The sequence below is a fragment of the Zootoca vivipara genome, chromosome 9, assembly GCF_965207765.1.
Source record: "Zootoca vivipara chromosome 9, rZooViv2.hap1.1, whole genome shotgun sequence".
In the NCBI taxonomy this organism is placed as follows: Eukaryota; Metazoa; Chordata; class Lepidosauria; order Squamata; family Lacertidae; genus Zootoca; species Zootoca vivipara.
This window is the reverse complement of record NC_142592.1, coordinates 6,751,457-6,763,480: the sequence shown is the minus strand read 5'-3', so window position 1 is coordinate 6,763,480 and position 12,024 is coordinate 6,751,457. Positions and strand designations below refer to the sequence as shown.

General features: G+C 37.8%; 1 protein-coding gene across 45 annotated transcripts in view; it reads right to left on the bottom strand.

Moving 5' to 3' along the window:
* KMT2E (lysine methyltransferase 2E (inactive)) overlaps positions 1 to 12,024 on the bottom strand; it is a 61,765-nt gene that overhangs the window by 29,599 nt on the left and 20,142 nt on the right. For 23 of the 45 annotated variants that reach the window (XM_088652160.1, XM_088652191.1, XM_088652158.1 and 20 more), the window contains 8 exons: positions 11,815 to 11,999; positions 10,755 to 10,866; positions 8,994 to 9,223; positions 8,154 to 8,234; positions 6,809 to 6,867; positions 4,604 to 4,776; positions 3,794 to 3,832; positions 1,708 to 1,920 (listed from right to left, as the gene is read on the bottom strand). In XM_088652160.1, the coding sequence (XP_088508286.1) occupies positions 1,708 to 1,920; positions 3,794 to 3,832; positions 4,604 to 4,776; positions 6,809 to 6,867; positions 8,154 to 8,234; positions 8,994 to 9,223; positions 10,755 to 10,866; positions 11,815 to 11,885 (978 nt within the window). In that variant the 5' untranslated portion in view covers positions 11,886 to 11,999. Of the gene's footprint in view, positions 1 to 818; positions 880 to 1,707; positions 1,921 to 3,793; positions 3,833 to 4,603; positions 4,777 to 6,173; positions 6,249 to 6,808; positions 6,868 to 8,153; positions 8,235 to 8,993; positions 9,224 to 10,754; positions 10,867 to 11,814; positions 12,000 to 12,024 lie in introns of those variants that run through there. The other 22 variants (XM_088652147.1, XM_088652152.1, XM_088652148.1 and 19 more) reach the window with 4 other exon arrangements.

Below are 12,024 nucleotides of genomic sequence, written 5' to 3'. Positions count from 1 at the left end.
AAATGGGAAACATTGGGATATTTACAGTACCTAACAGATCACAGTACTTCACATTTTACTTTTTGTTTATATTGGAAATAGTTGTCCTTGCTAATATTGTAGTTAAATTAGATGATGCACTTTTCTTTATAAGGATTTAATGGTCAGATGTGTACTGATAATCTGAACAACAGAGGATTTAGAAATTGCTTCCTCGGGCTAAAAGTTCAGTAAAGCACCAATTTGTAGCATTATTAATATTCTCTCTGAATGGAAGTTGTAATGATATATCAAAGGGGTATTTTACTTTAAGAAATTAGCATTTGTACTTGAACATTTTTCTATAATACCTAGATGTGTTCCTTTTTGTTTTTAAAAGATGTGTACAAAATATTAAGAATAGGGAAAACAGTTTCGACGTTTTATTTTTACTAAGAGTCAAACTGGATCTTCCAAGACCACACAAGATGATTTGGCTAATTGCATTACCAAGAGTACACATTGTATCAAAGAGGAAATGGAAGCTGTTCAAATCGAGTCAGATCTATGGACATTGTTTTATTATTTTCCTGTACACACCATTAAACCCGTTTTTTCTGAATAAAGAAGTGGAATGCCCAGGACATCAAGGCATATATCCCTACTTATTAGTTAGTATATTTGACTAAATAACCTTAACTACCTTTCCATAATAGTAATAAGATTTTTTCATCAAAAGTTAAGTAGTGGAAGTTTTTCTCTTTTCATAAACATAATTTGTTCCATTCTGTAACTGGCAAATTGGATACATAAAAGAAGAAATATATTGGAAGAAATATGCTTTTGCCTTCATTACTTACTTAAAATTTTGGTTGAAGTGACAGTAACTGTACTGCATCAGAATACAGGTGTAAAGTTCCACTGAGGTTAACAGTGGAGGGGAAGAGAGTAAAAATTTGAAGTTGAGGCAACTGCTTCCCAAGACATAAAAATACAAAAATGCATAGCAAAATACCCACTAGGTAACAGCAACCAAAAGAGTCTATTTTCTCCCATTTACATTTAAATTGTTAATAATGTTAAGTGAAGTCCATGTATTTAACAGCAGCCCTAAAAGCTGGCACTGAATCAAATACTGTCTGGACTCCCTCCTGGCACAAAGAAGCTCATTCCAGAGCCATCTTATGCACAGGGCAACTTTCACATATTGAATGTCATCCTTAACTGTAAATGTGTATCTTAGTGCTCTATACAGTGGGCACTTTGGAGATACCACCACCTGCTTTTTGGGGACCCCCCTTTCTACTAACCACAGTCCAGCCTATTCAGCAAGGTCCCATTACCCTCTGGAGAAGCTTTTGTGGGGTAGCTGGCAAAGGAAGGGATGGGTTTTAGATGGCGTTGCAGCTATTCCGTGGGTAGACTTGAGAAATTTAGATTATCATGAATTGCTAACATTGTTTAAAAAATAAATTTTAACAGGAAAGATGCAAAATATACATCTGCGGTGGTGACCTGACAGTTAAATTCAAAATGTTGAAAATTGATGGTCATAACGGGTAACCTAGTCCTCATTAACTGTTGAGTACTTCAGAATGTAAAATCAATAAACAAGGAGGTTTTCCTGTACTAAAAATACAGGAGATGTGGTATCAATATATTGAACTCTGTTTCTGCTTAGAGAAATGCAAAACGTGCTATGTTATAATTATAGAAGACTGGTGTTGCGTTGAACATATTTTCATTTACCTCTACTGGAGGTTTGAAAACTGAGTTGCTGGTGATCACTTCTTTTTTGTCATCTCCGTTTCCTAATCTCAAAGCTATTCTTTGTGCCTCTCTTTGAACACCTTCGCTGTACTGGTTGTTGTTTGCTTCTTCATAACGATCCATCCATGCCTTGATTTTAGTTTCCCATCCAAAGTTGGAACTTTCAGAAGGATCAATCTCCGGAGCTGAGCCCTAAATCACAGTTAAGATATATAAAATTAGACAAGATGTCTGGCAAGAAACTAAAACTCTGCAGCCAAATAATTAGCTAATCAATTTGTAAATTGATCCAACGTGTAAAAAATCATAGTAACAGCCCCCCACCAACAGCTTTAACAGGCCATTGATTGTTTAATTGCTAAAGGTGTGGATAAAGAGGATTGTTTTTGTCTGGCACTTAAAGACATGTAACGATGGCACCAAGTAAGCCTCTCTGGGGAGAGCATTCCACAGTCGGAGAGCCAGCACAGAAAAGGCCTTTTCTCTTGTTGCCACCATCCGAACCTCTCGGGGAGTGGGGCCTTGGATGACAAGTGCAGGGTAGAGTTAAGATGGATAGAACAGACTATGTTAACTCCTGAATGTTGAGTTCGGTATGCACCCGTATGAAGAAATTTAAATCCCCATGTTACTCAGTTAAGGAACAGCAAGTCAGCTTATAACGCTTAGTGGCTAATTTGACACTAGACACCCAGGTCTTAAGGTGTCTTAAACAAATATGGACATTGCTAAACTGAAAACAAAGCTGACGGCCTTAGTTTCACTTGCCACCTGCACCATGGTGAGCATTCTGTTGCCTTCTGGATGCACTGGCTAGCAAGGGATTGTGTTGAACTATTTTATGGTGGTTCCCAGGGGATAGATTCCTGTTGGATTCCTTGTATACTGACTTATCTCTGTGTTCTATTGTCACTCAAGGCAGTTTAACATCGACAGAAAACTGCTGGGAGAGGTTGTTAGGAGATAAGAGTGCAATGCCATTAGTATTTGGCTAGCGCTTAACTTTCATTCTCCTTTTCACCTAGTCCTAGGTTGTGGACGTGAACTGCAATCAAAGTCAGTAAAGGACTGGATTATGGCAAGCAGACTGACATTTAATCCAGGCAAGACAGAGGTGCTCCAGATCAGTTAAGAATGTCAATCTAGGAATAGGAGTTTAATGCTTACTGCATGGGGTATCACTTCTCGAAAAGTCAAATTCACAATCTGGGAGTGCTCCTGGGTCCCACTTTGAGCATGGACGTCCAAGTGACAGTGGCAACCAGGAATGCTTCTGCTCAGTTTATGCTGGTGCATCAGCAGTGTCCATTCTAGAAAACCAAGTATGGCCATGGTGAAACATGCCTTCCTTGCATCACATTTGCTCTGCTGTAATAATGATGTCCCCGAGCGTCCAGAAACTGCAGCTGATCCAGAATGTGGTGGCCAAATTGTTGACTGGTGCTAGGTATCAGAAGCATGCAACTACTTTGTTAATAGCCTCGAATTTGTTTCTGGGCCCAACTGAATGTGCTGGAATAACCTTTAGAGCCCTTTACTGTTTAGGATGAGGATACTGTCATGCCTAGACAAGACATGGAGTCTTCTGGAGGACAAACCAGGCACCCCACAGGTCAACGACCCAAAGAATCAGACAGGGCCCCCGGAAACAGGTTCTGAGCACTTCAGTACTCAAATTTCATTCCTGGGAAGGAATGGGCTTTGCTGCAAGGTGAAAACCTTCCCTTTTAAAGAAAGCATTTTGTCTATACAGAAATTGCCTGAAGCTTATTAGTGTGCTTTTTAGCTGTCTTTTGTATATTTTGCTGCTGTAACTGTGTTGTAGATCTTTGGGATCATTTGTTGTTATTTTGTTGCTTGCTTTTATACAGTTTTTATTATTGTTTTAGTGTTTTCATTAATCTTGACTCAGGTTCACCACTTTGAGCATTACGTGAAAGGCAGGAATTGTGAACCAGCCCCCTGACTCTTCTGAATCCCCTATAATAATGAACAAAATGGATGATAATTTATGGTTCAATGTACAAAACCAAACAGCAGCAATCATTTAGCACAAAATTTTTACCTTTACTCTTGAAGACTTCCTAGAACCTTCACGAAAAGCCTGTAATATAATTTAAAACGTCAGTTTGTATAAGTATTTAATACATACATATATATATATATACATACATATTCTCATTCATTCTCTGGAGAAACAGAGATCATTGTTCATTTCACAAAAAATCTTTTATCTTGCAGAATAGAAAATGTTGTTTGTGAAACAAACCCAGAAGTTTTCCTTCATCTATGTGCTTTTTAACCAGTAGCACAAAACATTAATGTTGTGCTCTATATGACTACTTCAACATTATAGACTGGGGGGAGGGAGGGAGATGCCCACCAAATTATGGAAATGTGTGTGGTGTAATTTAGGAGCCAGCCCCACTCTCTCTTCCATCTTTCTTTCCTGGGTCTTGACTTCCACCTTCTTTCTGGTGTTCTTTTTGCCATGGGTGTTGCCTCTCTGTACTTTATTATCTCAATAGTCTTCTGTCCCTGCTTCCTCCTGAAGGAAGCCCTGTTTAGGGAAGTTTTTAATGTTTGATGTTTTATTGTATTTTTAATATTTTGTTGGAAGCCGCCCAGAGTGGCTGTGGAAACCCAGCCAGATGGGTGGGGTATAAATAATAAATTCATCATCGTCATCCTTCAGTCCTACTCTGCAAATAGCCCTCTGTCACTGAGATGCCTATGAATTCTCCAAAACCCATTGGAGAATGATCATGTGCTCCTTCAAGAGCAGTGACTCCTGAATTTCAAATAGAAAGAAAAATGTTCAAACACAATGAACCTCCAAAAACGTAATGAGAAATTGAAAATTGAATTAACTTACCTTTTTACATTTTGTGATGTTTTGTTCTTTCTCCCCACTTTTTTTCCGTTTCTTATCTGTGACCTTGGTAACTCGTGTAGCAGTCAGAGTAATTGTAGTTGGTGTATGTTGAAAAGCAGTATATAGTTCTACAGGAACTTCATCGCCACTTTCTGTTGCGCTGGTATCCCCATCTTTAAAAAGAAAAAGGAAGCCAGGAAATATATCTTATAAACCGTTTCCAATACTTAATGCATGTCCCTGAATTGCCAAAAGTATTTACATACAATTACCACATTTATGGAAATAATATTATGGAAATGGTAATAACATTGGTAACTAAATGACAGTAAAATTTATATTTACATGTTCAGGTTTTTGGGGACAGGAACACCACACCAGTTTTGCATTAGATTACTCAAGTAATCTAATTAACTTAGGGGAGCTTATGTTTTTCCAAAAGTACTACAAGATTTCCAAAGGCATTAAATCAAATCATAGCTTGGATAAGAAATTCATTTATTTATATTTGCTTAATCCGCAATGTACAACATAATGAAATATATATTAGGTTGCAAGAATGGTTTTATACTCAGTGTGCATCAATTTGTCAGTATAAATTTATGAACGAAAAAAATTGAATACAAAAATGGTTACACAAATTGACCTTGAGAAGCATTTCAGTAATAATAAATAAGGATTAATAAGACTAAAACCATTCCTGGAAATATGCTAATATTATGTGAAAACTGTTAAGTTAGCTAATAAGCCTTTTCTGAAGTGGGTAGTATTCTTTCTGGCCTGGTATCCACCTGAAGCACTGTTTTATTCACAGTCCAAAAGAGCCATCTAGAATAGGCAACGAAATGACATCCACAGCTTCAGCGTTTGGTGCTGAAGCCTTTGCAACCAAGCAAGCAACTAACTTCTTCTAAACACTGGTTGCTTCACAGACTGTGGGAATGGTTGCAGTAAAAGCCAAACAGAAAGGCATGCAAGCTCTGTTCCTTTCATGTGTGTTAGTGGCTGCTTGAGTCTCAAACATAAATACTGTATACGTTTTATTTGTTCTCATATTTCAGGCTAGATCACCTAACATGTGGCTTATCTCACCAAGTGAACTCTCAAAAATCCAATACTGATTAATTTTTTTCTCCCCCATCCAAACAACTGTAACCATGTGGTCTCAACTTCTTTATGTCTACTTTGAACCTCTGGGAATCAACGTAATCAAAATATGGTTAATAGTCTGTGGAAGCGCATAACTACGAGCCCAGATTTTACCAACAATTAACAGAAAAAATCAAGACACACGGTGGCAAGAACTCAAGAATACGAAAGATAAAAACCATGGACACCCAAAAGAAGGTTTTGGCTCACTTTTTGGAACCCTGAAAAAACATGAGTTTTTGTTGCAGGAGAAAAAAACATTTTTGAGGTGCAGCAATAACACAAATGTTAGTCTGGCTAATTCCAAAAATTTTCATATGCATTTTTTTAGTTAAAGGATTCTTAATGTCAAGAGAAACTAATTTTGCCTAGCATGCCACGTGCACCCATTATCCTATCTGATTATTTATTTATATCCCACCTTTTCCTCCAAGGAGCTCAAGGTGACACACTTGGTTCTCCTCCTCCTCATTTAATCCCCACAACAACCTTATATCTGTTCCAAGATATAAATCATGATATAACATATTAAGTTGCCAGATACTGTGCTGCTATGATTGATATACGTCAGAGGATGGTATGTTTCACACAGCAGGTCTAAAACGGAAGATCTGGTTTACATGTTTTTATCTTATGGCTGGTATACTGTAACAGGGTATGAGGACGTGTACCCTCTACTTCTGCATTTGCCCTATTGCCTATCTAGCATGCTTTATTTATGTATGGAGGTGCTATCACCTTATGCTGGTCTATGGCCATAATAAAGATTTGGATTGGAACCCTATGAGGTAGGTTAGGCTGCGAGGCATAGACTGGCCCAAGATCACCCAGTAAGGTTCATGGCCAAGTGGGGATTTGAACCCTGATTTCCCAGATCCAAGTACGACACTCTAACAACTACACCACCCTGGCTCTCCTACAGAATTAAAAAGAAAAATAACCACTGCCAGTAACTTGAACAGTATAAGGCTGTAAATCAAAAGCATTGTGTAAATCAAAAGCTTTTGGGAGAATCACTCACTAATTGTATCTCAGTTTAAGAACTTTGTTACTTACCTGACATATTTTCCCTTTTTCTACGCTGCAGCAATATTGCCCTCTCTTTATCTAAGTTCCTGTTGACAAAAAAAGAAAAAAGAAATAAAACTGGATACACATTACTCTGTTGCTAAACTTTCTGACAGATAGCTCCTACACATTAAACGGAATAATCAGAGATATAAAATGATTGTTTGCACTCACTGTTGTATGAAAATTCCTTTTCAATATTCACAATAACTAAACTCCCTAGCAAGGAGTTCCCTGCCCTAGGAATTTTACAATTTAGTATAAAGCCCAGAATGAAACAGTTGTACCAAAACAAAGCAGAACTAAAACATTGCAGTCCCTTCCAGTATTCTAGTTTCATAGTTAAGAGGAGAAAGTGCTGAACCATTTAGGTAAGGGATTCCTAGCCCATAAAATCAGGGAAGAACTGATATAAATAAAATAAATAATACTTTATTGTGGAAAGGGGGAACTTAAATAAGTCGTGAGAGTGAACAAGAGGGTGCTTTCAGCCATTCAACAAAAACTGTGCTACAGAATGGCTGCTTCATTTAACCCCCAATTACTGTTATTGGAGCTGTTTTCAACCCACCCTTCCAAGTGACAGCAGCAAGCAAATCCCTTTCTCACATGGATTGCATATCTTTTTGCTATCCCAAGACAGAGGAAGAAGTCAGGTATCAAAACTATGTCTCAGATGAGATACCAAGCAATGGCAGTTGATTGCCAATGGTTCCAATTCAGAGAACAGTAGTAGCAGAAAGCTACTTGTATGTTGTGCATTTGGGTATGCACTGCTGAAATACTATCACCTCCTGTGTGTAATCCTATTCATGACTGCTCAGGTCTTACTTATTCATGTCAATGGGTCTTACTTCCAAGTAAGTGGGTACAAGATTGCAGCTTTTTCCCAACATCAGGCCCATATTTTTGCCCATTCAGCAGTTGACCTACATGCAAAAACCTTATTTCATATATGCATTTGGACAACTGATTTTCTCATTTTATTAAATCTACTGTGATCTTCAATAAAAGTTTCATGTAGTGATATAAGTATCTTTTAAAGATAGCAAAAACAGCCTTCATTCATTGAAAGTGCAGTCACTATTTTTTCCGCTAGGCAGGGAAGTCACCATTATCGGCTAATTCAATGAATTATTATTTCCAGGTTGTAGCCCAAGTCTATTATTTCTATTATTCCATTTCTATTAATGATTAATTTAGCATTACAGTTTAGGAATGTTAAACATCTACTTAAACAACATGAAGATGACCTGCAACAATGACTTCAACATTCGAGCTATGAATTTCAAACATCATAGGGGTTTTTCTTAATTGACCACAGGTGACTTACCTAGGTTGACAACGTTCACACAGGTATATGTCAGGAATATGCTGCCTGTCGATCCCCATGCAATCAATGTGCTGCCAAACACTTAAATGATTTAAAAAATAGGATAGTGTTACTTTCGCAGGATATTTGACGTTCACACAGATTCCATCATTTCTCTTACATTGGATATACTGCTACAAGTTATTTTCCCTAAAGCTCCATTCTACTATCTGATCACTCACTTAATATACTGCTTTATCAACATACCCTATTACTCCACCTCAAACAATATTCAAAAATACTCCTTCATAAGAGCAGTTCATAAAGCAGTCTAGCAATCTTAAACAAATGCAGCTCCAAGGGACAATGCAGTCAAAATGCACACTGCATTTCCCCTTAAGTTTCCAATTAAACTGATATTAATTAAATCTTGGTATGTTTCCATGCACCCCTTTTAGTCATGTGCCACCTTCGCAGACATGGCATTAATCTTGGCCCAGAAAACCCATCCAACAGTTGGTCAAGCTCCTCATACCCAAGGCCTCCCTCTTACCCTTCTGCAGGGTTAACAATGACTTGTGAGCCGTGACCCTTCTTAGTATGACCCCCGCTTGCAGAAAGTCTTTGCTGGCTTGGCTGGTCTGTCACCTCCCCTCTCCATCCTGAAGGCAAAATGGCAGCTATCACAATAACAAAATGGTGATGGCTTCTCTTTCTCCCATATTTGCATAATGCCCTACAATGCCCGTGAAGGGCCTGAGGAAGGAAATGGCTCTAAGCAATTAAGGACAAGGGGGGCTGATTTCAGTAGTACACAAGAAAAAATATTTAAGAATGTTTGCATATATGGCACTACTTTACCTGCATTTGTCACAACAGATCATATATCCATCATCATGTGTAAATCCACAAATGCACCTGGTTATATCAGTTCCATAGCTTCCATCCTCAGAAGTGCTGATAGTAGTAGCACTGGAGGTCTCATCAAAATTTGGAGCAGTATATATGCCTACTTCATTCTTGCTTATAAGAACTGATGGAGGAGGAGACGCTGGAGGTGTTGGAGGAGGGCGAGCACCATAGTTATGGTCCTGGGAAATGATATTTAGAAGGTAGATGGTTATACTGTATGTGTGTGTGTGTGTGTGTGTGTGTGTGTGTGTGTATATATATATATATATATATATATATATATATATATATATATATATATTCTCGCTCTCTTCCATTCTTTTATAACTTTCATATAAACTTTTTTCCAAACTTTTGAAGCTCAAGCTACCTTAATGGGGATGTTAAAAAATAGATGACAAACTATCCTGGTTTTGAAAGGCACTAAGCGTAAAATCAGTACCTGAAAACTAGTGTGATTACTTGTGTACTGGAGAGATCTGCTACATCTGATTTTGTTACCAGAAGTAGTTAATTTCTATTCACATGATTTTGGTATACACCTTCAAATAGGTGTGGCTGACTTTGAAGAGATCATAAGAGGATGGTTTAATGTATACACTAAAAGTATTTTCATTTAATTAATCTTCTACTATTCTTTAAACAGTGAACAAAGCATTGCTTTCCTCAAATTTCCACTGCACACTAGGTTGTTGATATTCACATTTCATCTGAACAGCAAATACCTTTTTATCACTAATAACTTTATCTAGGAAAACTGTCAGGCATCATTAAGCATGGTACTAGTCAAGACTCTACATGCACACTTACAACCCCCAATCATGACATAATAAAGCAGAGAAATTTATCTGACCTGAATTTTTAAAAAGGACACTGACACAAAGCACACCTTGTTTCTCGGCACCCATACAGATTTCACCTAGCTAGAAGAAATGCCAGAATTCTTCAAAATGGAGTGCATTTCTTGTGAAGTGCATGACTTAGCCTCTTTAACTAAAGGCATATTTCTATTTTATACATGTATAGCAACTGTCCCCAATTAGCTGCCGTTTATCTACAGGAAGAAAAGCAAGCCTATTCATCACTCTGAAAATATTTATATATTGATCCCATTATCCTACAAGGTCATCCCCCATGGGAAGAGCATTCCACAAGCAGGGAGCCACCGCAGAAAAGGCCTATTCTCGTGCTGCCACCCTTCAGAACTGTCACAGAAGAGACACACAGAGAAGGGCCTCAAATGATGATTGCAGGGTCTGATTCCGTTTGTATGGGTAAAGGTGATCTTTGAGGTATTGCGGTTATCAGCTATTTAAGGTTTTGTAGGTCAAAACCAGCATTTTGAATTGTGCCCTGAAGCTAATTGGTAGCCAGTACAATCAGGCCAAGATTGGTGTTATATGCTCAAGCCATCTTGTCACTGTTCTTCTGCAGATGCAACTTTTGCCATCTCTTCCATTCTACTGCACTTCCCCATACCTCCCTAAAACCAGCTTTCCATCCGTGAAAGTTTAGGTCTGGATACAACCCATTAATAAAGAGTGAATACAAGACTTCTAGTATCAGAACCACTCTACCATGTCATGATTTTGGCTGTTTTAGTGGAGGACTTCCCACAATAAGCTGGGGAAATCAACCAAACAAGGCACATTTAAAGTTCTCTTTATTGGAAAGAACCTTGAAGAAATACTTTAAAAAAACAAAACTTACCGCATAAGGCAAACCAATATAACTGTGTGAATGATGAGAACTGCTGTTATATAGCTGGTGTGGATAGTTTGACTTCTCAACTACCACAGGGCTAGCTTCTACAGATTCAGGTCTGTAAAGCAAGACAAACATTAAGATTTCACTTTTGTTCCAAAGTGCTGAATATTTAGGTATTATGGTAAAGAAGGAAATGTTTGTTGCTATGCTCCTGTCAAAAATAAATAAATAAATGTCTGGCAAGTTGTCAGTAACAGCACTAATTTAAAGTTTCTGTAGTTGTATGGGTATGCGCTATCAAGTGAATACTATCCATACTAACAACACCGACGACAATGTTGTAAAACACAGAGGCACAAAAAAGATTACAAGGCAGGAGTACACAAGTATCAATAATTCTTATTGTTTCTGATAACACATATGCAGCGTAGGAGTCTGCCCATATGCTGTTAGCAGTATCTGAAACCCCAATAAATTATGACATCTAGTGGCAGAATAAGCACAGCACCACAGGTTTCCTGTGTTGTCAGTATCCTGAAAGGATGTATTTTACAGGTTTTACTAAGGAACTGTAAAGGTAGACCCTGAAGGAAGGTGCTCCTGATTACTTTGTTTTCTATTATAAGCACAAGTTATGTATCAGTATTCTGATTTCACCCCAAACTGAATAGCTCAGAGTAAAGGGGGGGGAGTGTTATGAAGTTTTACTGTGAGAACAGTTAATAAATGTTAATTTAAGAATCACTCTAGATGCTAAAGTAGAAATGAATATTTGAAAAAAAATATTGCTAAAACTTGAAAAATAGCAATTTTGTCAGAACATAACCAAATGGGCTCCAATACATACTGAAATGTAAGTGAAGTCAAGATTTTTAAGAAGGAAAACTATAAGCTAAGAACTGTAACATTTGAATCTATTTCAGGTAGAGTTCAACAAACTCTGATTCTGTTTATTATGCCCAGAAGTGAATCAACTGAAACTCAGCAACACTGCAGAGATGCATAAAATGAAATGTAAGCTAGAACCAATTTTGCAAATTTGCTGTTGTGCCACAATACTTACTCTGAGCCTGCAGCCATTTCCAAATATGAAGTTTCCGCTGTGTCAACCCCCAACGGGACCACTATGCTCATGACGTTCGTTTCTGATAAATTCGATTACTATGGAGTTCTATGCATTGGTATCCAAAACACTGGGGCATGCCAGCCACAGTGCTCATTGCAAACATCTAAGTGCATCCACAAACTCTGTTTAACCAAAAGAGAAAAAGAG